Here is a 24101-nt window from a genome sequence, read left to right as displayed (position 1 = left end):
TGAGGCAGGGTTTCTCTGTAGCTTTAGAGCCAGTCCTGGAACTAGTTCTTGTAGACTAGGTTGGCCTCGAACTCACAGAGATCTGCCCGTCTCTGCCTCTTGAGTGCTGGGATTAAAGGAGTGTGCCTCCACCGCCCGGCAGAATTTCCTTTTTAGGCTATGTAATATTCTAGCACGTGCATGGACCACTCCGTGTGTATCTGTCATGCATCAGTACTGATCTAGGTTACTTCTATCCATGAGATGTTTTAAATAATGGTGGTGACATGACTGTTGAAATAGCCTTTCAAAACTGCATGTGTTGGCTCACGCCTGTAATCCTGGGGCCCTGGAAGCTGAGGCTGGCAGTTGGATTTCATGGAATTTAAAATAAGCCTGGAAGTCGGGCAGTGGTGGCACACACCTTTAATTCCAGCACTCGGGAGGCAGAGGCAGGCAGATCTCTGTAAGTTCGAGACCAGACTGGTCTACAGAGCTAGTTCCAGCCAGGCGGTGGTGGCGCACGCCTTTAATCCCAGCACTTGGGAGGCAGAGGCAGGCGGATCTCTGTGAGTTCGAGACCAGACTGGTCTACAGGACAGGCTCCAAAGCCACAGAGAAACCCTGTCTCGAAAAAACAAAAAACAAAACAAAACAAAACAAAAAAAACCAAACCAAAAAAACAAAAAAACTCTAGCCTCATGGTCAGATGGAGGCAGATCCTGGAAGCCCGAGGGCCAGATAGAGTAGCTGCAGTAAGAAGCCTATCTCAAAAGAAGACTAAAGAAAAAAAGGGGGGGGGGGGGCAAAAGGTGGAAAGCTATACCTTCCTAGCCTCTGCATGTGAGCACACAGTCCTGCACCCCTCAAAACACTCCCCCGCCCAACAAAAATAAAACGAAACAAAAAAACAATCAAAAAAAGTTTCCGGAGTGGCTCAGTGGTATCCAGGCTCTGCAAAATTAAGAAATGTCCCGTTTCACGGTTAGGTGAATATTTGAGCGTCAACTCAGACAGGCGTGGGTCTCTCAACACTAAGACCCTGGCTAGTGAGTTGGCTCCGTGATGAAGAGCACTTGCTGCTTGCTGCTCTTGCAGAAGACTTGGGTTCTATTTCCAGTACTCACATGGTCGTTGGCAACTATCTGTAGCTGCAATTCCAGGGGATTCGACTCCGTCTTCTGTCTTCTGCGAGCATCATGTTTGCACATACATACGAACACAAAGTAAATCCTGAGAGAGAGAGAGAGAGAGAGAGAGAGAGAGGGAGGGAGGGAGGGAGGGAGGGAGGGAGGGTGGGAGAGACCGTAACACTCTCCTCGTCCTCCAGGGGGCGCACAAAGTCATTATGTAGCGAAATGAAAATAAGCACAGTCCGGGGACCCGAGGGACATTTTCAGTCAGGCGCGCTCTGGACAGTCCAGGCTCCTCAGAGGCTTGAGGTTCAAGATAACGAGGCTGTATCCGCGAAAGTCGGGTGCCGAAAGGTTCTTAGGGACCAGGAACAGATAATTAAGCTTTCTTTAGAGCTTCGCTTGTTCTAGACCTGCGTCGGCCACTATTCCAAGGGAGCCGATATTGCAAGCAGGCGCACTTCGGGCAGTCTTTCCCGGCGTCCCTAGCGACAGCGTCCCGGGGGCCTCTGGGGGCCTCGGAACAAGATGGCGGCGGCGGCGGGGTCCGAGAGGCGCGAGCGGCGGCCTCCGGAGCGAGTGTGAGGAGGGGTCCCGGGGTCCCGGGTAGCTCCGGGCCGGGGCCCCTCTGAGGAACGGACCATGCTACGTTCTACCGGCTTCTTCCGCTCCATAGATTGCCCATACTGGGCAGGAGCTCCCGGGGGGCCTTGCCGGCGGCCCTACTGCCACTTCCGGCACCGCGGAGCTCGGGGCCCCGGCAGCGGAGGCGCGGCGTCTCCCGCAGCAGGTAAAGCCCGCACGACTGCGCCCGGTTCCGCAGCTTGGCCAGCGCGCCCGTGCTGCATGTTCCTCTTGTGCAGCCTGGTCGCACACCCTCACAGTGCTGTTCCTCCTCCCCTAGTCGCTGTCGCGATGCTGTGCAAGTGTCTAGGCCTCTCTGATCACTGAGTAAAACGTAAATGCCTACTCGGCGGAGGGAGAGACAGTGTAGGCGTCCGAGCCTACATTTGTCCGTTGGTGCAGTCGGTGCGATTCCCCCGGTCCTCATTCCGTCCTCATTGTTTGAAACGGGATGTCATTCCCCTCCTGTCACCGAACACCCAACCCTATGCGCTTGTGGTACATCTTGTTTATGATCGCGACACTTTTCTCGGGCGTCTCCAGTAGTTGGAAACACAAGGCCCTAGGGGCACCTGCTGTTTGTCAAGCTACAAACCCTCTTGGCTTGGATGAGTGTAGACTTTGAGTTTGTCGGGGAGCGTGTCGCAATGACTGCCGTGATGGCGCTTCTGAAGGCCTCGAGGATTAGGCAGTGTGGAGGAGGTACTGTATTAGAAAAAAACAGTGGGAGAAATTAGGATTTTGTTAGTTAGTGTTTTGTTTGTTTTTACTGAGTAGGCCTGACTAGCTTGGGACCCAGGATCCTCAGTTCAATCTAGCGAGTTCTGGGATGACATTGTGGGACTGAAGAGATGGCTCATATTTGCCGTTTTGACTGGGAGCGTGGGCGGGGGCACGTCTTTAGTCCCACGGCACTCAGGAGGCATAGCCAGGTGGACCTCTTGAGTTCGAGGCCAGCCTGGTCTACATGAGGATTTGGTCCAGAAAAACCATAGATAGTGAGATCCTGTGGGGTTGGGTAGGGGAGCACACTTGCTACTATTGCAGAGACCCGGGATTGGCTTCCCAGCATCCATATAACTTCCAGTTCCAGTACCTGATGCAGTCCGGTTCTGCGCAAATCCATACATCCAGGTGTGGTGCAAATCCATACATCCAGACAAAACTCTTATGCATGAAATTAATAAAAAATACAAAAAACTTAAAAAGTGGCACTGCACCCAGGCATCGTGACCTTTTATCCCAGCACCAGAGAGGCAGAGGCAAGTGAATGTCTTTGAGTTCAAGGTTGGCCTGAGTTACATATGTGGCCATCTCTAAAACAGAAAGACGGGCAGACATTAGGAGGAAAAGGCTGGAGGAAGGGCTTATTGAATAGAGTTCTGTTTAGACCCCTGGTGACCTCTGTCCCTTCAGAGGGCCTCTCCTTTGTTTTATTTATACATTTGAGGCAGGTCTCATGTAGTGTAGGCTGGCTTCAGAGTCTGCGCAGCCAAGGATGCCCCCTGCTGACATGACAAGTGCATCATCCCAGCTGCTTTGTTGCTGCAGCCCTGGAGACAGGCGCACACTCACATGTGAGAGGCGAGCCTCAGCACTGGCTTCATCTCCAGTTCCCAGATTGATTTCAGATACCAGTCTGTCTCAGTTTGTTTTTCTTTAAGTAAATATTTATTTGAAAGTGTTAAAGCCGGGCTGTGGTGGCGCACACCTTTAATCCTAGCACTGGGGAGACAGAGGCAGGTGGATCTCTGTGAGTTGGAGGCCAGCCTGGGCTACAAGAACTAGTTCCAGGGGCTGGAGAGATGGCTCAGAGGTTAAGAGCATTGCCTGCTCTTCCAAAGGTCCTGAGTTCAATTCCCAGCAACCACATGGTGGCTCACAACCATCTGTAATGGGGTCTTCTGGCCTGCAGGCATACACACTGACAGAATATTGTACACATAATAAATAAATAAATATTAAAAAAAAAAAGAACTAGTTCCAGAACAGGCTCCAAAGCTACAAAGAAACCCTGTCTCAAAAAAAAAAAAAAAAATTAGTGAAAGTGTTGTAACAATCCCCCCAAAAATAAGTCTGATGGTAGCACACACCTTTAATCTCAGGAGTAGAGACAGGTGGATCTCTGAGTTCCAGGCCAGCCTGGTCTACAGAGTGAGTTCCAGGACAGCCAGGGCTACACAAAGAAACCCTGTCTCTAGAAACCAGAACCAAACAACATGTATGTGTGTGTGTATACATGTATGTATGTATGTATGTATGTATGTGTTCCAAATGTGTGCAGTGTCCAGGAGGCAGAAGAGAGCATTGGATCCCTTGGCACTGGAGTTAGGGGTGGTGGTGAGCCGCTATGTGGGGTGCTAGGAATCCAACTCGGGTTCTCTGCAAGAGGAGCTGGTATCCTCAAGCCGTGAGCCATCTCTCTAAGCCCTGCTGGTGTGTTTCTATGAAACAGGTTGACCTTGAACTTGTGATCCTTCTGTCTCTGCCTCCTGAGCACTGGGATGCCAGGCATGAACTGCCAAATCTGTTGTTTTTGAGTCCAGTTTTATGCATACACCGGCTTAAAGCAGTGGTCTTCATCCTTAGTGGTTAGGTTCCTTATCTGGCCCTCAGCTGGGTACTCCACCCAGGCACTGGGGAAGCTGCCATGGAGGAGCAAGGACACAGCTCTGCATATCTTAGCCCACTGAGTGTCTGGTGTAGGTGGCATGCAGTTTCTTTTGTTTGCTTTTTATATGTATGTATGTATGTTCCTGTTTGTCTCCGTGTCTGTCACCTGGGTGGGTTTCTGCAGAGGCCAGAGGGAGGCATTGGATCCCCTAGAGCTGGAGTTCCAGGTGGTTGTCAGCCTCCAGACACGAGAGCTGAGAGTTCAGGCCCTCCAAAAGAGCAGCCAGTGCTCCTTACTACTCAGCCACAGGCCTCACTGTGTAGCCCTGTCTGTTCTGGAACTGGCTATGTAGACCAGGCTGGCCTGGATTGCTTCTGCTCCCCTAGTGCTGGGGTTAAAGGTGCAGGTTCTGGACCTCAAGGGGCCATTGTGTCAGCATGCGACACATCCTTTGGTCTAGGGATATCCTGACTTTTAACGTTTACTTCCTTTTTGCTGTGTGAGGATGGAAGGCAGAGCTTCCTGCATGGCCATTGTGTGCCGAGCTGTACCCAGTCAGCCCCATCTCTGAGCAGAGTGTTAGTCCTCAGCTCTTCACATGCTGTCTTGTGCCACAGAGGGTCGTGTTGGAGGTCTGGCGCTGTCCTTTACACCCTGCTCTTTAGTTTTGAGGACAGGCATTTTCTACTGTCTCTAACCCAGACAGAGCCCAGCCCTTCCTGCTCTGGGGACCTTTGTGACCTGTTGTCCTCTCCTTGGTGCACCACAGCAGCCCTCTGAGGAGGCCTGGGCCTGGATGACTCTGGGCTAGGATAGGATCCAAATGCCTCAACCTTGGTGGCATCCTTTGGGCTCGCTCGAGTAGCCCTCCATGGCCTTTGTGCCCACAGCAAAGCAAACTCACATGTGGCTGGCCTCCAGCGGCTCAGAACTGCAGGTGAAGGTGCCACAGAGACAACTGGCCCTGCAGCCCTGCTGGGCTGGCCTTTAGCTCAGCTGGAGAGACATGGTTAGCCTTTTGAGGCATGGTTGAGTGCTATGCCGGGGAGACAGGCTGAGGGACACCAGTGAGGCAGGTTAGAGCTGGGGAGTTGAGTGACAGGGCCAGGCTTGGGTTTTTCTGGGGACTCATGATGGCTTGGGTTTTGGGGCTGTTTGGGTCTGACTGGTATACATAGAGGGACTGGTACAGTGGCCTCACAGAGCCAAGGGCCCCCTGTGGCTCCACTTGTTGTTGGTGAGGACGCTGGTCTTTTTCTTAGATTTCCCTTATTATAATGGGCAAACTCACAGAACAGGACGAGAAGTCCAACCTCAGGTGTGTGACGCAGGAATCAGAGACAGCAAGCACTGGGCAGGCCTGTGGTTTTCTCTGGGTACCAAAAGGTCATGCTCTAACCTGGTCTAATCTCTTAAAGGTCACTGGTTGACAGAGGTTCCCCATCACCTCCCCCTTTTTTCTAAATAAGAGAATTCCAAGGCCTTTAATCCCAGCCCTTGGGAGGCAGAACTCACCATATGTGAGTTCAGGGCCAACCTGGTCTCCATTGCTAGTTCCAGGACTGGCTCCAGAGCAACACAGAGAAACCCCGCCTCAGAAAAACCAAACAGAACACACAGGAGAGTTCCAAATCCCATACAAACCACATACACTAGGAACAGACACCAGCTGTAAGATTAGGATCACAACCAGCAGAAACAATATTAAACAAGGAACAAATGCTAAATGTTTTAATAAACATTCTATCCTAAGGAGTCTTAAGTCTTGTATGGGAAATTGCTTGACGGTAACTATGACTATCTACTCTTCAACCCCATCGAAGGCCTGAGAAGGGAGATTATATTACTTGAGTAGGCAGAAAGTGCAGTCAAGCAGCTTCCAAAATGCACAGAGATAACTGGCTACTTGGGCGATCACACAAAGTCTCATTTGCAATGTTGAAGCAACCAACTTTGGCTAAGGTCTAGAGTAACTGACAAACGGTTTTCCTAGGGGAAGATCCATTTTGCCGGGAAATGCCAGCAGAGGGTGCCCCAGGCCACAGCATCTAGCCAGCTGTGCCTCCCAAAAGGTCCAGTCAGGGATAGTTGGCACTGTGGGTGTGTGGGTACACCTGTGCGTTAGAAGGTGAGACGTCACTCCCCAGCTGTCTTCTGAAATACAGTAGCGCCATCCTACTCCGGTTGCACGGTGACTACCTTCCCGTCTGCCTCTTCCAGGCACAGTCCTGCCCTTCACGGCCACCTGCTGGTGCTGGGCAGCTGGCTCCACTGGTCCAGCGTTGCAGGGGAAGGTGGCTTGGAGGGCAGAAGGCTGTTGTAAAAGCAAGACAGGATGCTTCCTCCTGCTGCTCAGCTGGCACATGTGCCCGGTGCTGTCTTGTTTTAAAGATTTATGTATTTATGATGTATACAGTATTCCCCTGCATGTGCGCCTATATATCAGATGAGGGGCCAGGTCTTATCACATTGACCTCAGGACCTCTGGAAGAGCAGGCAATGCTCTTAACTGCTGAGCCGTCTCTCTAGCCCCAACCAGTGCTGTCTTTAGAGTGCTTTTTGTGGGTGCCTGATGAGTGTAGAAGAGTCCCCAAGCCACCCGTCCTGCATCTGTCCTACATCTGCCTCTGGCCGTGGCTCCTCTCTGTTCATGACCACTTTGTTCCCTGCGAGTTCAGCTGGACACTGCTGCTCTCTGAGGCCGTCGTTCAGCTGGCCCCTTTGACCTGGTTCTGTGGCCTGTCTGTCCCGGTGCCATTTACACAAGGGACTGCTAGTGAGTAGAACTAGTAGCACTGACATCCTCTCTTGAGGACACCCTCTCACAGAGGCAGGGGCATTGGATTGAGTCTGTCTGGAATTGGTAGGCCTGCAAGGGGGAGGCTAGTCTGGCAGAGGCCTGGAAGTATGGCCTCTGCAGGGGACTTCTTCCATGCCAAGCCTTAAACAGGGCCTGTGGTGTCAGGAGACTCATGGGAGAGAATTAGGGCACACTCCATCCCTTGAGGGTGACTTGTCCCTGGGACCTATAGTGCGCCAGTGTTTTCTGGAAGCAGCCCCCCCCCCCCCAAGAATGGACTTCTGCCCCACAGCAGCCTGGGGGTGTTCTCCGGCCCTGCTTCTCTTTGCCAGAGACTTTGGGGTGGTAGTGGTCTGGGCACGTGTACCCCGAGGTTTTCTGAAGGTCTTTCTGGCTATTCTGGACTCAGTTTATACCTATGGGACTCTGTGGGAAGAGGACAGGCAGGCCTGCATACTGGCCCTGTCTGCTTCTGGGAAAGAGTAGCTGAGAATCGAGAATTTTCTTCCTTGTACTGGAAAGTACTTTACAGGGAAAGGAAGGCCACCTCTATCTAACCTTGCCCAGGGTGATGTTAGCCTGCTTATCAGCTCCTCTGAGCTCTAGTGTGTGTGTGGGGGTGGGGGGGGAGACAGTGGCTCAGACCTGTCCCTGCCTCAGAGAGCCCAGCATCCTAGGAATTCAAGGCAGCTGTCTCCTTGTACCCCACTGAGTGACCACACCTGCCTGCCTGAAAGCCATCACCCTAAAGGACTGACCTTGTAGAGTCATGAGAAGGTTCTAGAGGGTGACCTGGGGGCACAGGGATCCTGGGCCCATTCCTTAAAGGTGACTGCCTAGGATAAGACTTGTGCACCCATCTGAGGCTGAGGGGCACGCCTGGTGTCACCCTCTTTGGCCAGACTCATACTTGTGTGCAGCTTCCCTTAGCTTTTTTCTGGTGTCCTGCTGCAATGTGTGTGGTCTCTGTGCTTGAGTCCAAGGTAGCCTTGGAGCTTGACCCTGCTTGAGTGACCTCATCCATCCAGTGGTGTTGAGTGCAGGGGAATGTAGGTGCCTGGAATGTATGTGGGAAGGCCCAGAAAGATGGCTCACAGTCCTCAATGGGGGCCTTGGGCAGTGTGGAGCTGCTATTCAGAACTGTGCCAGTCAGAATCCAAATCCATCTGAAACAGCCCAGAGTGGACTTAGCACCCAGCACTGGCCATAATGCCTCTCCTCCCTAAGATGTATATGGACTGTCCTCCGCTGCAGGGCTGGACGCTCTTATCACCTCAGGGCTGGACTGGACGCTAAGCAGTCCCTTAGCTTTAGCAGTCCTTTGGCCTTGAGTGGAGACCCCCAGGTGCTGGCTGGGGGCTGACTTCCTGTTAGCAGGAGAGGCCCAGTGAGACTCTGCTGCCCATGGTGTGGCCTGACGGTCACCCAGGAGAATGCTGCTTGGCTCCGCCTCTTTGTGTCTCTCCTCCCACAGACAGTCTGAACTTGCTCCAGGCGTCCTGTTCCAGCCTGAGGACCCAGTTCCCTGTCGAGCGGTCTGTCAGGTGGGGAGTGTAGGTGGTGTGTGAATCCGACCCCCGCCTAGGACTTCAAGACCCTCCTCTGCAGGTGGGGAATTTCCAAGAGCCCAGCCCACTCTCCAGAGATCACCAAGTACACCACATTTACACAGAAGGCTCCTCCTTTGTCACTGTAGATTTTATGAAGCCTAGGGTGGTGTGATCCTCCTGCCCTGCCTCAACTGGGATAACAGGTGTGATTACTCCTGGGGTCAACATCTGTATTAGTGATGTGTGTGACAAAACACTTGGCGGCGGCAGCTTAGGAGGGTTATTCTGGCTCACAGCTGGAGCTGTGGTCCACCATAGCACACAGGCATGGGGGCAGTTTGGGGCCCCAGCCCATGCAATGGTGTCCCCAAGTATAGGGCGGGTCTTCTCACAGCCCATGCAATGGTGTCCCCAAGTGTAGGGCGGGTCTTCTCACAGCCCATGCAATGGTGTCCCCAAGTGTAGGGCGGGTCTTCTCACAGCCCATGCGATGAACATTGGATGTCTCAGCACTTGCCACTAAGCCAATTGAAGCCCTGGAGCCCACTTGGTGGAGGGAGAGGACGGACTCAAGCTGTCCTCTGACCTCTACTTGCAAAATAAGAAGCCATTCTCCAAATAACAAAGCCAGGCAGAGTATCCCTCATCCGGGTGTCTTCCCTGCCCACTCTCACTGGGCTTAAGTAGGGCATTGCTTGCAGGAGGCCCTGGGCATAACATTCATTTTAGCCCTGGCTGAATGGTTTAGTTTGTAGTTTATCCCCACCCCTTTCTCCTCATCCCCCCCTTCCTCCCCTTTCCCAGGGGCTCAGGACATGCTATGCAGGCTCTTTGCTACTGAACCCCCAACCCACTTTAATCTTTTTGTTTTGAGATGGGGCCTTGCTGGCCTAAGCTGTCCTTGAACTTCTGATCCTCCTTCCTCAGCCTCCTGCTGCTGGCCCGCTACCTCTAATCATTGCAATGTTACTTTCTAAGAAAGTAAGAAAGCCTCGCACCGCTCCAGCACCCAGGAGGTGAAGGCAGGAGGACCGGAAGTTCAAGGTCATCCTCAGCTGCATATTCAGGCCAGCTAGGGCTACACCACTGTGAGATCCCACCTCAGATAACTAAGGACTAGTGAGAAGGCAACTCACCTGTTTCCTGGTTTTCCCCAGTCCCTTCCAAGGCCAGTGGGCTCTGGCTGGGTCCCAGTGTGTGCTGGGTTCTTGTCCCCAAACCCTTGCTTTTCTAGGCAGCAGGGGCTTAGAGTGAGCACCCCATCTTTTGTCCTTCAAGTTGCAGATGTGAAGTCCCCTGCCGTGTCCCCTCATGATTCCCAGTCGCACCTCCCCTGAGACCACCTTGTGGAGGCACATGGCCCCTGCTGATGAGGAATGGTTCCCAGCTCAGGGTCATCAGCCACAGGCTCTGGGGACAGGACAGGATGTCAGTTGGAGACAGCCACAGGGAACTGCCATGGGGTCACCTCGTGAACTGCGCATGTCTGAATGTGTGACCGTTCTGCAGGACTGTATGGGCTCTTGAGAAGGCCAACTGGTTTGTAACAACCTACCCTCCCTGACTCTGCAGCTCACTTGGGGGCAGTGCTTGGAGAGAGGATAGCAATAATGTATCTGGGCCCCACCTCTTCCAGATATTCATAGTTGGGTCGTACAATTCTTGCTTTTACTGGTGGGACTACATAGTTGCTTTATTAAGGCTTAAAAATGGTTTTTACTTTTCTTTTTTTTTTAATATTTATTTATTTATTTATTTATTTATTTATTTATTTATTATGTGTACAGCATTCCTTCCATGTGTGCCTGCAAGCCAGAAGAGGGCACCAGATCTCATTACAGATGGTTGTGAGCCACCATGTGGTTGCTGGGAATTGAACTCAGGACCTCTGGAAGAACAGTCAGTGTTCTTAACCGCTGAGCCATCTCTCCAGCCCTCGGTTTTTACTTTTCATATGTGAGTGTGTGTGTAGGCTGTGTGAGTCAGGCCCCCACGGAGGCCAGAGGTGTCCTGCTGTGGGGCTAGGGTGTCAGCTAGATCCGTCTGCAGTGCGGTGGAGTCCTTACTCTGCCGTCTCCAGCCCTTCAAGTCCTCTGCAAAGGTGTAAAATGCATGAGGGGCTCAGTGAAGGGTGGCCACTCCAGAAAAGCTGGTCACAGTGGGGTGCACTTGTGACCACAGCACTGGGGAGGTGGCGCCCCAGGAGGTTGAGTTGAACTAAGTGAGACCTACTTGACTGAGAGCAGGGCTGCAGGCCGGCAAGAGCCTTCAGCTGTAGGGTTAATTCCTGGTAGGCCCTGTGGGTAGTGTGTCCACCTTGGGGTCTCCAGGCCATGCCAAGAGGTCCTTGGGAACCTTGCTTCTCTGCACCCCCTTCTGACTTAGGATCTCATGCAACCCAGGCTAGCTTTGAATTATGTAGCCGAGGCTTGTCTTTAACTCCTGACCCTCTTCCTTCCTGCCTGTACCTTACTAGAGCAGGGTGATGGGCGTGAGCCACCATGACTGGTCTGCGTGGTGCTGGGGTGAAGCTTGTACATCCCTGGCAGTGCTCTGCTCGCAAAGACCCAGACCCACCCCACATGCGCATGCACACACTCACGCGCACCAGCACCCTTCTGTAATCTTCTGCACAGGTCCTGCCATAGGGCAGGTGATTCCCAACACATCAGCATCACGGTGTCATGGTAGAGATGTCCTGGGGGCCCAAGCCTGCTGTGCAGTAGGCTGTGGAAACCTGGTTCTCTTACCTTGCTCATCTCTGGCAGGCTTGCTCAGTGGTTATTCCGTGTTCTCTTCCGTTCCAGGGCTTGGCTATGACCCGTACAACCCAGAGCTGCCTCAGCCTCCTGCACAGAGGGAGAATGGCACTCTGGGCCAAGGTGATGGCATGCTGGAGCTGGAGCTGGTCAACCAGGCCATTGAGGCTGTGCGTGGCGAGGTGGAGCTGGAGCAGAGGCGCTACCAGGAGCTCCTGGAGACAGCACGGGGGCATGGCGCCGGGTCTTCAACCCTGGTGCCCTGCAGCCCTGCCATGAGCCTGGATGACGATGACACCTTCTCTCTGGCCCTCACCTATACACCAGGTGGCCTGCTGAGCCCAGACTCAGGCTATCAGCCCACCCCACTGGCCGCCCCTGCTGAGCCAGGTCACAAGTACTCACTGGCCCCTTCAGAGAGGGGTCAGAGCAGAGCTGGAGGGGGCACCAGTGCCCTGGAGTATATCCCCAAGGCTGTGAGCCAGTCGCGCCACTGTGGCCGACCCGTGTCTGGTAGCAAGTACGTAGTGGACAGCTCAAAGCCATCCACAGATCTGGAGTATGACCCACTGTCCAACTACTCAGCTCGGCACCTTGGCAGGGTCAGTGCCAGGGATGAGAGAGCTACCAAGCGACCACGAGGCTCCCGGGGTGCTGAGCCCTACACACCTGCCATTAAGAAGCCCTGTGACCCCTTTGGTGGCTGTGAGGCCAGGTTCTCAGACTCAGAAGACGATGTAGCCAGCCCACCAAAGGCTGATGCGGGCAGCCCCAAGGCTGAAGCTGACTCTGAAAGCAAGGCACCTGGGAAACGTGCCTCCGAGGAGGGCAGTTTGCGGGGCACCAAGGAGATGGCGGTACAGTATGACGTGGAAGACCTTGGGCAGCCTCCCAAAGCAGCAGACACAGTGGCCTTGGCCAAGCTTGGCTCCCCAGCCAGGGCATCTCAAGAAGTTGGGGTCCCCAAGGATGGTAAAGCCAAGAAGAAGAAAAGTGGGATACTGGCCAGCCTCAGCCACAAGGACAAAGCCCGCAAAAAAAACAAGAAAAAAGACAAGGACCCAAGACGGCTCCGGGAGAAGGAGAAGCTGTGTGCAGACAAGAAGAAATCACAAGCTGGCAGCCCTCGGGGCAAGACCCAGGGCTCTGAAGGGACCAAGAAAAAGCCATCCAACACCACCACTGGTGCCAGCTCAGGAAAAGGGGGACCAGGTCGCTCCTCCAGTGGAGGGCCACAGCCCCAAGACTCTGGGCCTGGTCCTCACCCGCCACTGGCCTGTAAAGGTGGCAGCGCTAGGAAGTCATCATCGGGGAAGTTAATGGACCGCAAGACCCGCTCCCTGGATGAGAGTGCCTCCCAGAGCACCCCTAAGCTCAAGAAACGGGCCCTGAGCCACGCTGAATTGTTTGGGGATGAGAGTGAGGAGGAAGAGGACTCGGGCCTGGGGGCCAGGGCACTCCGGGTCTGGCCCCCCACCCTGCCCAACCTCAGCTCAGACTCAGATTCAGACTCTGACTCCAGCCTGGGCCTGGGGGAGACGCAGGTGCGCAAGCGTCTCAAGGCCGTGCCACCCACATCCCCCGTACCTCCCTCCCCATTGTCCTCCTCCTCCTCCTCGAGCGCCAGCCAGTGTGCAGAGGAGGATGTGGACTACTCGGCCCTGGAGAAGGAGGTGGACTTCGATGCGGACCCCATGGAGGAGTGCCTGCGGATCTTCAATGAGTCCACCAGTGTGAAGGCAGAGGACAAGGGCCGGCTGGCCCGGCAGGTGAGGGCGCTGGCCCTGCAGGCGAGGGCCCTGCGAGGGGACACTCCCTCCTTTAGCCAGCTCCAGCCATCTCCAGCCTCTGCAACCCAGGCGGAAGCCATTCCTTCAGCGCCGGCCTCTTAACTCCATCCAAAATTCAGGAACTCTCGGTGGCCGCCTGCTGCCCCCCTGCACCCTGCCCAGAACGAGGATGCTGGCTTTCTACCCACCCAGCCGGCTTCCCATGGCAGCGTCCGACTGACCGTTCAGACTGACCGGCAAAGGGGTACCGGGCCCTCCCGCCCCAAGCCTGCCTCACACTTCCTGTCCCCAGCTCCTTGGCTTTTCTTACCCCACCCCCCCAACTCTTACTCCTTTTCTGGCCTCTGTCCCGCTTCTCTCCCCTTTTCCCTGGCTTGCCTGCTCAGGCCAACCTTGATCCATCTGGGTGTCCTTCTTCCTATGTCCCTATGTTGGCCACCAGGGGGTGCTCACCCTGAGCAGACAAAGATGGACTTGGTCAGTTCCCTCCAGCACCAGGCCTATTGACTGGCACTTCATATCTGAGCCATCATCCTGGGCTGGGTGTGGGGCAGCAGCAGGGGCCATGCCCACTTGTCCTCCTGTTCACAGAATTGCTGTCCTAGCCTGTGAGACAGGTGCTGTGTGGGCCTTGGGCCTGAGATCTGGTGGTGACATGAGGCTGGGTGGAAAGGCAGGAGTGTGACCCACGGAGGCACCCAGAGTGAGGAGTGCGTGTATGTTTTCAGACCCCCAAGGAGGCAGCCTCGGAGAAGGAGCATGCCGGCCTGACTACTTTGTTCCCGGGGCAGAAGAGGAGGGTCTCACATCTCTGCAAGCAAGGCAAGGAGGTAAGACCCAGATTTGGGATAAGGGCGGGCAGCTGGAGGGAGGTCTGCCACCCCAGTCTAGATCCCAGGCCCCCTGCTGCTGGCCTTTGGTAAGCTGGTGTCCTGTAGAGAAACATGTCCTGACCACTGTCTGCCCTGTTGTCCCTCACTTGGTCATGGGGACAGTGTAGGGAGAAGTGTGGGGTGAGGCCAGGCTGCCTCAGCTGTGGCCGGAAGGCAACGAGGACCCAGGAGAGAGAAGCCTGCTCAGGGCTGTGGTGACAAGCTCAGGACTCTTAGAGCCTCCCTAGGAGGTGGGGCAGGGTCCCAGGTGCAAACAAGGAAGGGTTCGTCTAAGGAGATGGCACCGACAGCTCACAGGCCCCACCGCTGCCCTGCACTGCTGGGCAGAAGCCAAGGGAGGCTGGGGTGGGGGGGCGTCCTCCCCACCCTGGGACTTGTTCCTCATTCAGCCTGCCTTGAGTGCTCTGGACTCAGAGCTGGGCTCCAGGACCTGTGTTCTTTCAGACAGAGGCCTCAAAGAGGGTTCCTGTGGCTCCCCCAGCACGGCCCCCCACTGCTCAGGAGGTGTGCTACCGGCGAGCACAGCAGGCACAGAGGGACTCCGCTAGCTGGCTGCAGGGTGCCCCGAAACCGACAGACAGGCTCTCCACTGTGCATATCTCGGCCCCTGGGGAAAAGAGGAGGATCGCTCACATACCCAACCCCCGCCTAGCCACTGGTAAGTCTTGGCCCCACCCTCTTATATTCCCAACCCCAGCATCTGAGGTACAGGAGGCAGCACCCTGAGAAGTTCCTGATAGACTTGCGCACTGCCCTCCTGGGACCTTGGTGACTTACTGTGGAGTAGGGATAGAATGGCAGCCTCCTTGCTTCCTCCCAGATCCAGTCCCCTGGGACACTGGAGCCAGTGGTTGGTGGGACTTGCCTGGGCCTACGTGGAGTGGGCAGCAACTCTGAAGGTCAGGTGTGGGGTAGTCCTGTCTGTGCCGAGTGGTGGTCCCAATCCAGGAGGGACAGTGAGGTGTCACCATCGTCTTCCGGCTCCGAGGGAGGGTCTTGCCGTCAGGACAGACCAAGTCTCACTAGTCACTATGTGCACCTGTGACCAGTCAGGAAGAGCTGCCTGGCCTGGGCCTCCCCTTCCTTCCCCAGGGCTACAGCACCCGGAATTCTCTGTTCTTGTTCATGTCCTGGCCCAGCCACAGCACAGCTTGTTAGGGGCTGCTCTGGTTCTGTGACTCTCCTTGTCCTCCAGGCGCGCACCTTGATCTGCTTCAGTGCTCCCACTATAGCTTGTGCACAGGGTTGGGCATCACCCCTGTAGGTGCGCCCTCCTCCCCGGGAACCCCTCCTTCTTAGGGGGCCCCTTTGTGGTTGGCAAGTACAGCCTTGGGCTTGTTCCAGAGAGGAGAGCAGAGGCAGCCTGGTCTTGCCCCCGAGCCCTATCCAGAGACGATCCTGACTAGGGGACAGGGATTCTGATGGTCAGGCACCCTACACCCCTTGCATGGACAATTAGGGGGCATCCCTGACCACCCCGGGCCAGGGCGGAGACTGTGTATGGTTTGTGACCTCATTACAGGGACAGGCAGGTAACCTGTCACAATGAACAGGTCAGGGCATCCCAGGCCCTCTGGTCCTGTGCCTAGGAGCCAGGGTTACCCCTCAGACGTCAATGCCTCAGAGTTGGGGACTGGAACATGCGGCAGAGGCCCCAGCCACGCCACGCCATTCGCCAGACTGCCCCGACCGTGGCATTGCCTGAGCCGGCCTCCACAGCCGTGTTGCCCTTCCCTACCTCCATGGACTTGCTCTAGAGCAGCTAGAGTCCCATGTCCTTCCGCACCCCAAGCCCGGTGCCCCGGCCCCCGCTGCGCTGCGAGATGCGCATCCTGCTCACACTCAACGACCGCAGCTTCCTGGTGCTCCGCAGCTCCGTCATGGGCCTGCTGTCCTCCTGTACTCATGTCCCCTGTCCCCCACCAGCCCCGACAGGTGCCAAGAGGGCGCTACCTACCAGCAGCAGCCAGGTGTCCCACGGTCCTGAGCCTGGCAGCCAGCCACTGAAGACACGCACGTTGTCAGGGATGGCATCCAAGACTACCACCACCGTCACCCCTAAGCGCATCGCCCACAGCCCGTCACTCCAGGTACCATGCACCAGCTGGTGCCTCCCGACCTCACTGCGGGACTCTGAGGGGCCAAGGGCTATTCTTGGCTCATACCAAGTAGGGTTCCGTGTCGGCCTTACAGTGTATTGTTTCCTAGTAGGGAGGGTGAGCCAGAGTTCATGCAAACTGCAATCCCCCAGCCTTGTCCTCTAGAGTTCATGCTGGCCTCGTGCTATAGACAACCCTTTCCTATGTAGAAGCTCTGTGTCCTAACCCCACTCCCACCCTGACGCCCTCCCTGGGTCTCTTTCCTCCAGAGTCTAAAGAAGCCCATTATCCCAAAAGAATTTGGCGGCAAGGTCCCCACTGTGGTCCGCCAGCGCTATCTCAACCTGTTCATCGAGGAGTGCCTCAAGTTCTGCTCGTCCAACCAGGAGGCCATTGAGAAGGTGGGCCCTGGAGTGAACGTCCCTTAGCAGGCGGAATGGGGCCCTGGGCACTGTGGCCTTGAGCTGGAGCCAGGAAGGCCTGTTTGTCTCCCTGGCTCTCATCCAGGCATCTCGGTCCAGACTGACTGCCTGTACTACTTCCTCGTGGGCGGCAGGTTCTTCCTAGCCAGTGTGCCCTGAGTCCACGGCAGAGACTTGTGTGGGGCGCACCCTGGCCCTGCAGCCCCTGCTCTCACCCCAGTTGAGCTGACCTTCTGCTCATGCTCCTGGTGCCACTGTGTCCTCCGCAGGCACTGAATGAGGAAAAGGTGGCCTACGAGCGCAGTCCCAGCAAGAACATATACCTGAACGTGGCTGTGAACACCCTCAAAAAGCTGCGGGGCTTGGTCCCCAACACCGTGCCCAGCCTCAGCAGTGAGTGGCAGCTCTGCAGGGAGGGGATTGTCCCCAGTACCTCACATGGAGGCTGCCGCCTGCGGTTCCCTCTGCCCCTCCCTCCCTCCCACCGAGGGCCTCTGCTAATGGTGTGGGCGGCCTCTTCACAGGGAGTGCTTGAGCACTGCCTTTGCTGGGAGACAGGGTTAAGATGTTTCATTCTGTCCCTTGAGAGGCCACGTAAGGCACACCACAGTGATCTCGCTTGCCTGTACAGACCCTAGCCTCTGCTAACTTCTCCCCTACCCACTGGAAGGGTCTGGGTGGCCTTTGGAGGCAGTGACAGCTCAAAGCCGATTCATTAGTTATCTTCCTGAGTTACTGCAGCATGCCCCTGCCTCACACCTTCCGTTAGGAACAGTGGGCCCGTCCTGTCCACCCGGAGCATGGATTGGGGAACTGCTCAGTCCTGGGGTGACTTGTCCTGCCTTCCCTTCCCAGCGGGGACTCTGTAGGCAGGAGAAGGTAGTGTATATGTGATGGGTGCTGGCTAGGAGACAGCAGTGAGGTGACTGAGGGCTGAGTGCAGCTGGCTCACCCATCCCTGCCTTCTCTGCACTTCCTTCTAGAAGCCAGTGGCCGCAGGGTTGTGTCCCATGAGGTGGTGCTGGGGGGCAAATTGGCAGCCAAGACCAGCTTCTCACTGAGCCGTCCCAGCAGCCCCCGGGTGGAGGATCTGAAAGGTGAGTTGGCACCTCTGCTGACCCACACCTCCCTCTGTGCGTCCTGACCCTGCCCTCTTCCATATCTTGTCCCCCCTCCTCTGCAGTAGGGACTGCCCAGTGCAGCAGTGTGTATGAATGTGTGTGCGCATGTCCCCTATCCCCTGCAGCACCGACACCCAGTGTCCCCACAGGGAATGCCCTGTACAGCCGTCTCAGGGAATACCTGCTCACCCAGGAGCAGCTCAAGGAGAATGGCTATCCTTTCCCCCACCCAGAGCGCCCAGGGGGCGCCGTCATCTTCACAGCTGAGGAGAAGAAGCCCAAAGACCGTGAGTCTCCTCCTGTTGGGCCCTCAGCCAGGAACACTGAGTGGGGAGCTGCCCGCCGAGTTGGGGCATCAGGGGTGCTGGGTGCCAGCCTCTCGCTCATGTGCTCTCTGTCCATCTGTCCTCACCCCCAGCCTCCTGCAGAATTTGCTGTCGCTGTGGCACCGAGTACCTTGTGTCCTCCTCGGGCCGCTGTGTGCGCAGTGAGGAGTGTCACTACCACTGGGGGCGGCTGCGGCGGAACCGAGGTGAGGCTGGGCCACTGGGCCACAGACAGCCCTGCCTACACCCTCCTGGCTACCCCACCCCGCTTCCCACTTCCATGGGAAGGCCCTGGCCTTCTGTGATCTAGATTTTCCTCCAGAGCAGCTCTGCTTGGCTCCAAGGGGGACCTTCCCCAAGCCTGCAGCAGCTTGAGACATTGTTGGCCAGGTGCCTTCCCTGGATCCTGCTCCCTGACTGGGTGCGCAAGGCTCCCTGCCCGGTGCCCTGAACACCATTGCTCTCTCTCCCCAGTGGCTGGGGGCTGGGAGACCCAGTATATGTGTTGCTCCGCTGCGGTTGGCTCTGTGGGCTGTCAGGTCGCCAAGGTAAGGCCTGCTGTGGCCACGCCCTGCTCTTAGCTTCTGCACTGGGGTTGAGGGACACATCTGAGCGCTATGTACAGGCTTGTTATGTGGCCCCACTCAGCCCTTCCAGTGAGGAGTACACTGGGCCCACCCGCCTCCACAGGCACCTGGTCCCAGGCCTAGCCAGGGCAGGGAAGTCCCCAAGCATCACTTGTGGCCTGTGCCGGCCCTGCTGCTCACTCCCCTGTTCCCCAGCAACACGTGCAGGACGGCCGGAAGGAGAACCTGGAGGGCTTTGTGCGCACCTTCCAGAAGGAGCTACCAGAAGATTCCCATGCAGGGGTCTTCGCCCTCGACTGTGAGATGGTGAGTTTGGGGTCTCAGGAACCTGGGTGCTGTGTGTGGCTGGATCCACTCTGGGAAGGTGAGGAAGGGAAGCCGGCCAAGAGCTGTCACCGATGTCCTATCTCAATGGCTGTCTTGCACTATCAGGCTAGTGGCCTGGGGCGGGGCAGTCTTCTCAGCCCACTTGAGAAGGCTTCTCTGAGTCTCTAGCCCACGCCTCTCTCTGCTGCATTGCCCTCCTGGTGTCATCCGGGGTCTGAGCAGCCGCTATGGCTAGCCACAGCGGGGAGAGGTGAGCCGGGCAGCCGACTGCATTGGTGTCCGTCTCATGCCCGCAGTCCTACACTACATACGGCCTGGAGCTGACCCGCGTCACAGTCGTGGACACAGACATGCAGGTCGTGTACGACACCTTTGTCAAGCCCGACAACGAAGTTGTTGACTACAACACCAGGTGTGTCCTGGCCCCCCGCAGGGCCTCAGCCTCACTTCTGTCCTGCCCGGCCCAACGCCCCTCTCACATCCGGCCCTCTGCAGGTTCTCAGGGGTGACGGAGGCCGACCTTGTAGACACGAGTATCACACTGCGGGATGTGCAGGCCGTCCTGCTGAGCATGTTCAGTGCTGACACCATCCTCATCGGACACAGCCTGGAGAGTGACCTGCTGGCCCTCAAGGTATCTGTGCCTTCTGTGGCTAAGGATGGGAGGCCATGCCTACCGGGTCCTGTCCATTATCCACCCTCCTCCCTGTAGGTGATCCATGGCACGGTGGTGGACACGTCAGTGTTGTTCCCACACCGCCTGGGCCTGCCCTACAAGCGCTCCCTGCGGAACCTCATGGCCGACTACCTCAGACAGATCATCCAAGACAATGGTGCGGAGTCTGGGTCCAGGGTGGGGGCTGGGGAAACATACAGAAAGTCAGGACTGTGCTTGACATGTCTGCCCTGCAGTGGATGGGCACAGCTCCAGCGAGGATGCCAGCGCCTGCATGCACCTTGTCATCTGGAAGATCCGAGAAGACGCCAAGACCAAGCGATGACTCCCTACCCCCTACCCGCCGCCGCCACTACCTTGCCCCTCCCTTCCTACGACCCTGGCTGCCCTCAGCCCCTATGCCCCATGGCCTCTTTTCAAACTGTGTAATAAAACATGACAGCTGACCATGCGCTTCCAAGCTCAGGCTCCAGGTCTGCAGTGGCCCTGAGCTGGGGCTGAGACCGAGCGGCCCTGAGCCCTACACAGTCCCACGTGTCACCCACCCCCCCACTTCTGTCCTTGAGCCTGCAGCTGCCCAGGATAGAGCTGGCCTGGCCCCCGTGCCCAGTCAGCCCCCACCTCTCCTGCTGCTCGAGGCAGTGGCCCTCCCTCCTTTGTATATAACACAGGCGACAGGACAAGCCCTCGTGGTTTGAGACAGGGGTTGTCTTTTTTTACTTTATACTGTTATTTTTATTAATTTTTAATTTAAACCTGCTGACCTGCACAACTCCTCAGTAGAGGAGTTCAGCCCTGGTGCCATTGGGATCCAGGGGCCGAACCCCACACAGTCAGTCCCATGGGCCTGGATGTCTGCCCTGCCTTGTGGGGTGGCTTCTAGAACTCACCACAACCCACCAGAGCTCTCCAGCCTCAGAGCCAAGCCAGCCCCAAGGCCGTCTTTGGGGGGGGGGAGCTGCTGCCTCTCCATGGGTAGGAACAGAATAAATGTTTATATGAAGTTTAGATTTCATATGTGTGGTGCTTTGGCCAGGCAGGACACCTTCTTGTGGCCCCTGTCCTATTGGCCAGGGTTGACAAAACAATTTATTCCCTTGCTCAAGAGGGCCCTTGCCATCCTGTTCTGGGGACCTTTGTGAGACAGCCCTCTCCTGAGTGTCCCTGGTGCAGGCTGGTGGTGTGTGGTCCATGCCTCTTTTCTTGGTATAAACCCAGCTACTCAGACAATGTCCAGGGTTGAGACCAGGGACCCCTGCCACCTGAGAAGGGGCCTATAGCCATCAAGGTTTTCTGGTTTCTAAGACCAGAAAACAATAAATTTTCCACACGACCTCGGTTGGTTGACCTCCTCTTGGCAGTTGTCTGCAGCACAGTGAGATCTGGAGTGAGCAGGCCCTGGTTTGGCTGCAGTTAAAGCCAAGCAGGGACACCCCACTGTGATGGTCAGAGCCTTGTTTGAGCCTAGTCCAAATGCTGTGCAAGTCACCTGTGGGGGCTCCGGCTCATGGCAGCAGCAGCCTGGGAGGGGGGGGGCGGGTCTATTTGGTGGACAGGGAACTGCAGGACCCATGGGAGCTTTTTTGGTTAAGCTGGGCAATCTACCCTCAGGGGTTCTTTTGACCAATTTGTCCCCTTTTACCTTCTATAAACAAGTTTTTTTAAAAAAATAAATGGTGCCGACGTATTCACAGAAGTCCAAGTGTCTGCCCTGGGTGCTTTGGTGTGTGTGGCTGCCTGGACGTGTCAAGGTCCCCTGGGAGGTTCACCCCTTTTTGTTAGCCTACCCTGGCTCTGCATTGGAGGAGCCCCTGCCTCATTGTAATTACCCCTTCCCCTGGAGAGTCAGGTGGGGGGGGGCTCCCAGATAAAGGCCATCCAAAAGGGTATGAATGCATCCCATAGTTAGACCAGTGGTTCTCAATCTGTGGGTCTCAAGGCCCTGCAGAACGAAGCCCACTGACCCCAACACCGGGTCCCTTCCTGATACCTCAGGAATGCCCTGCCCTGGTAGCTCCCCGTCCCTTGCAGCCTGCCTCCTGTGCCATGACGTCACCCTTTCACAATTTTCCTCTGAGGCCTCGCCCTCAGAGGCTGCAAGCAGACCCCTACCTGACCTTTCAGCAAAGCTTCCGTGCCCAAACCCCAACTCTGGTTTCTGGCCCACGGTGGGCCTCTCTCCATGAGGCATAGCTCCACCCATGAAACATGACACCACCCACGAGGCGTGGCTTTATCCACAATCCATAGATGCCACGAAACCTGGCCTCCACTCATGATGGCCCAGTCCATTCTTGGCCCACCTACAAGCATGGCCGTGCCCACAAAACCTGGCCACACCACACTGACCTGGTCTCTCTCACAACACTGCCCGACCCTTACATCCATGCCACTCAACTAAGCCCCACCTTCTCCAGGCCCGGTCCAGCTGCCGGCGGCCCCTTCCCCTCCCTTAAGGCCCTGGTAGGCCCCGCCCCTTCCCAATGCCCCGCCCCCCAAGCCCGTGCCGCCCGTTTCAGACCCGTTGGCACCAGGCTAACAGCTCCCACAACATCGGCGGCCCTGGACGCCGCTGGCGGCCCACCCTAGGCAGCCCGGCCCCACCAAGCCCGGCCCTCGCAGGTGAGCACCGCTACTCACAGCCGTGCATCCCAGGACATCTGTGTGACCTCTCAGGGCTCTGTAGGTCACAGGGTTGGGGTGTCAGCATTGGGTGCAGGAGATGGCGCCCCCTAGAGGCTCATAAAATCAGACACCGAGTTGAGGGTTACTGACCCGACAGTCTGGTGACCACTAGATGGAGTTTACTGGGACTGTGCATTGTGGCCAAGAGGGGACACTGCCAATGGCGTGTCTGGTAAGTGGGCGGTGTTCCTGCCCTAGATGCACTTTGGAGAGGGCGTCTCTTGACTCGGACAGGTCAGGACCCCTTAGGATTGCCTAAGACCATCGGAAAACACAGACATTAACTTTACAATCAAATAATAATAGTAAAATTAAAGTTATGAAATAGTAACAAAATAATGGAGCTGGGCCAGGTGAGGGCACCTGCCTTTAATCCCAGCACTCAGAGGCAGAGACAGGAGGATTTCTGAGAGCCAGGACAGCCAGAGCTACACAGTGAAACCCTGTCTCGAAAAAAACAAAAATACTAGTATTATTATCACTAGTATAATAATAATAATAATAATAATAATAATAATAATAATATAATTTTATGGTTTGGGGTCACCACAACACCTGGAACCTACTCTAAAGGGTCGCAGCATCAGGAAGGTTGAGAACCACTCGCCTATGGGTCCCCTAGAATCCCAGCTGCCTGGCGGGCCTCCTCACCCCATCCTTCCCACATCCTTCCCTAGCCTCAGTTTTCCTCTGATGATCAGGGAGAGGCAGGACTCAGTCTCCCAAGACAAACCTGGTGCTGAGCCAGGAGGATGCCCTGGGGACACACGTGACTCAGACGCCCACAGTCCCTGTCCCTTGGAGAGAAGCGGGGTGCAGCAGACTCAGACTGTGAAAGCTCTAGAAGAGGTGACTAGAGGCGGGATGGGGGACGCCCCAGCTACTCAGGAAGCCCCGAGGAGGCATAGGATCCCGACCAGCTGGTCTGGGAAGTACAGAGTGAGAAGTGAAAGGTGAGGAACCTATCAGGGAGGGGAGGATGTTTGGGGGGGGACACACAGCACACCTGGGCAAGCTAGGAGATTGCTGTAGTGTGGGGGTATGGGGTGAAGTGTTCCCGGGGTGGGGGGCACCTGCTGGTTGCTTAGGTACAATTTGTATAGACTTAAATGGGAACTAGGGTCCCTAGCTGCAACACCAGGCTCAAGTTTCCAGACCATCCAGGTGTGGTAGCACCCCTCTCTCGCCCTAGCTATTCCAGGAGCCTGAGGCAGGAGAATCATGAGTTCAAGGCCAGCCTGGTCAGCATAGTGAGACCCTGCCTCAAAAAATAAACCATCATGCCGGGCAGTGGTGGCTCACGCCTTTAATCCCAGCACTTGGGATGCAGAGGCAGGCAGATCTCTGTGACAGTCTGGTCTACAGAGAGAGTTCCAGGACAGCTAGGACGGCACAGAGAAACCCTGTCTCGAGAAGCATAATAAAATCATGAGAAAGGTTATCAGATTGACATCTGTCACTACACTTAGCAGCCAGAACACAGAGATCCACCTGCCTTCCATGTCCCAAGTGCTGGAATTAAAGGCATGTGCCACCACACCAGGCCAGATCTATGTTTAAATGGCTGTATGCTCACATACACAGGCTGTGAGATGATGTCACACACACACGCACACGCCTCGGCCCCATTGGGTCAGCCCATGAACATGAGCTGAGTATGTGTGGGGAGCAGGTGGAACAGGAGGGGCATGGGGGAGACTAGAGGGCAGCCAGGCT

General features: G+C 56.0%; 1 protein-coding gene across 2 annotated transcripts; it reads left to right on the top strand.

Moving 5' to 3' along the window:
* Window positions 1-1583: 1583 nt before the first annotated feature.
* Window positions 1584-20707, top strand: Rexo1 (RNA exonuclease 1 homolog). 2 transcript variants are annotated; one of them, XM_041669258.1, is made up of 16 exons: window positions 1584-1902; window positions 11508-13228; window positions 13978-14079; window positions 14587-14800; window positions 16069-16232; window positions 16511-16642; window positions 16933-17056; window positions 17647-17760; window positions 17910-18071; window positions 18203-18316; window positions 18585-18658; window positions 18893-19003; window positions 19321-19436; window positions 19520-19658; window positions 19737-19857; window positions 19937-20707. In XM_041669258.1, the coding sequence occupies exons 1-16, from the start codon at window positions 1755-1757 to the stop codon at window positions 20023-20025; spliced, it is 3645 nt and encodes a 1214-aa protein (XP_041525192.1). In that variant the 5' UTR covers window positions 1584-1754; the 3' UTR covers window positions 20026-20707. The 2 variants fall into 2 exon arrangements, with proteins under 2 accessions (XP_041525192.1, XP_041525193.1); XM_041669259.1 differs by having other exon boundaries at window positions 1590-1902; window positions 17934-18071.
* Window positions 20708-24101: the final 3394 nt, after the last annotated feature.

This window comes from Microtus oregoni, unplaced genomic scaffold (genome assembly GCF_018167655.1).
Source record: "Microtus oregoni isolate MIOR12 unplaced genomic scaffold, Mior012 000019F_ref0000042, whole genome shotgun sequence".
NCBI classification, from domain to species: Eukaryota; Metazoa; Chordata; class Mammalia; order Rodentia; family Cricetidae; genus Microtus; species Microtus oregoni.
The sequence above is the reverse complement of the archived record's forward strand: the minus strand, read 5'-3'. Positions and strand labels throughout refer to the sequence as shown.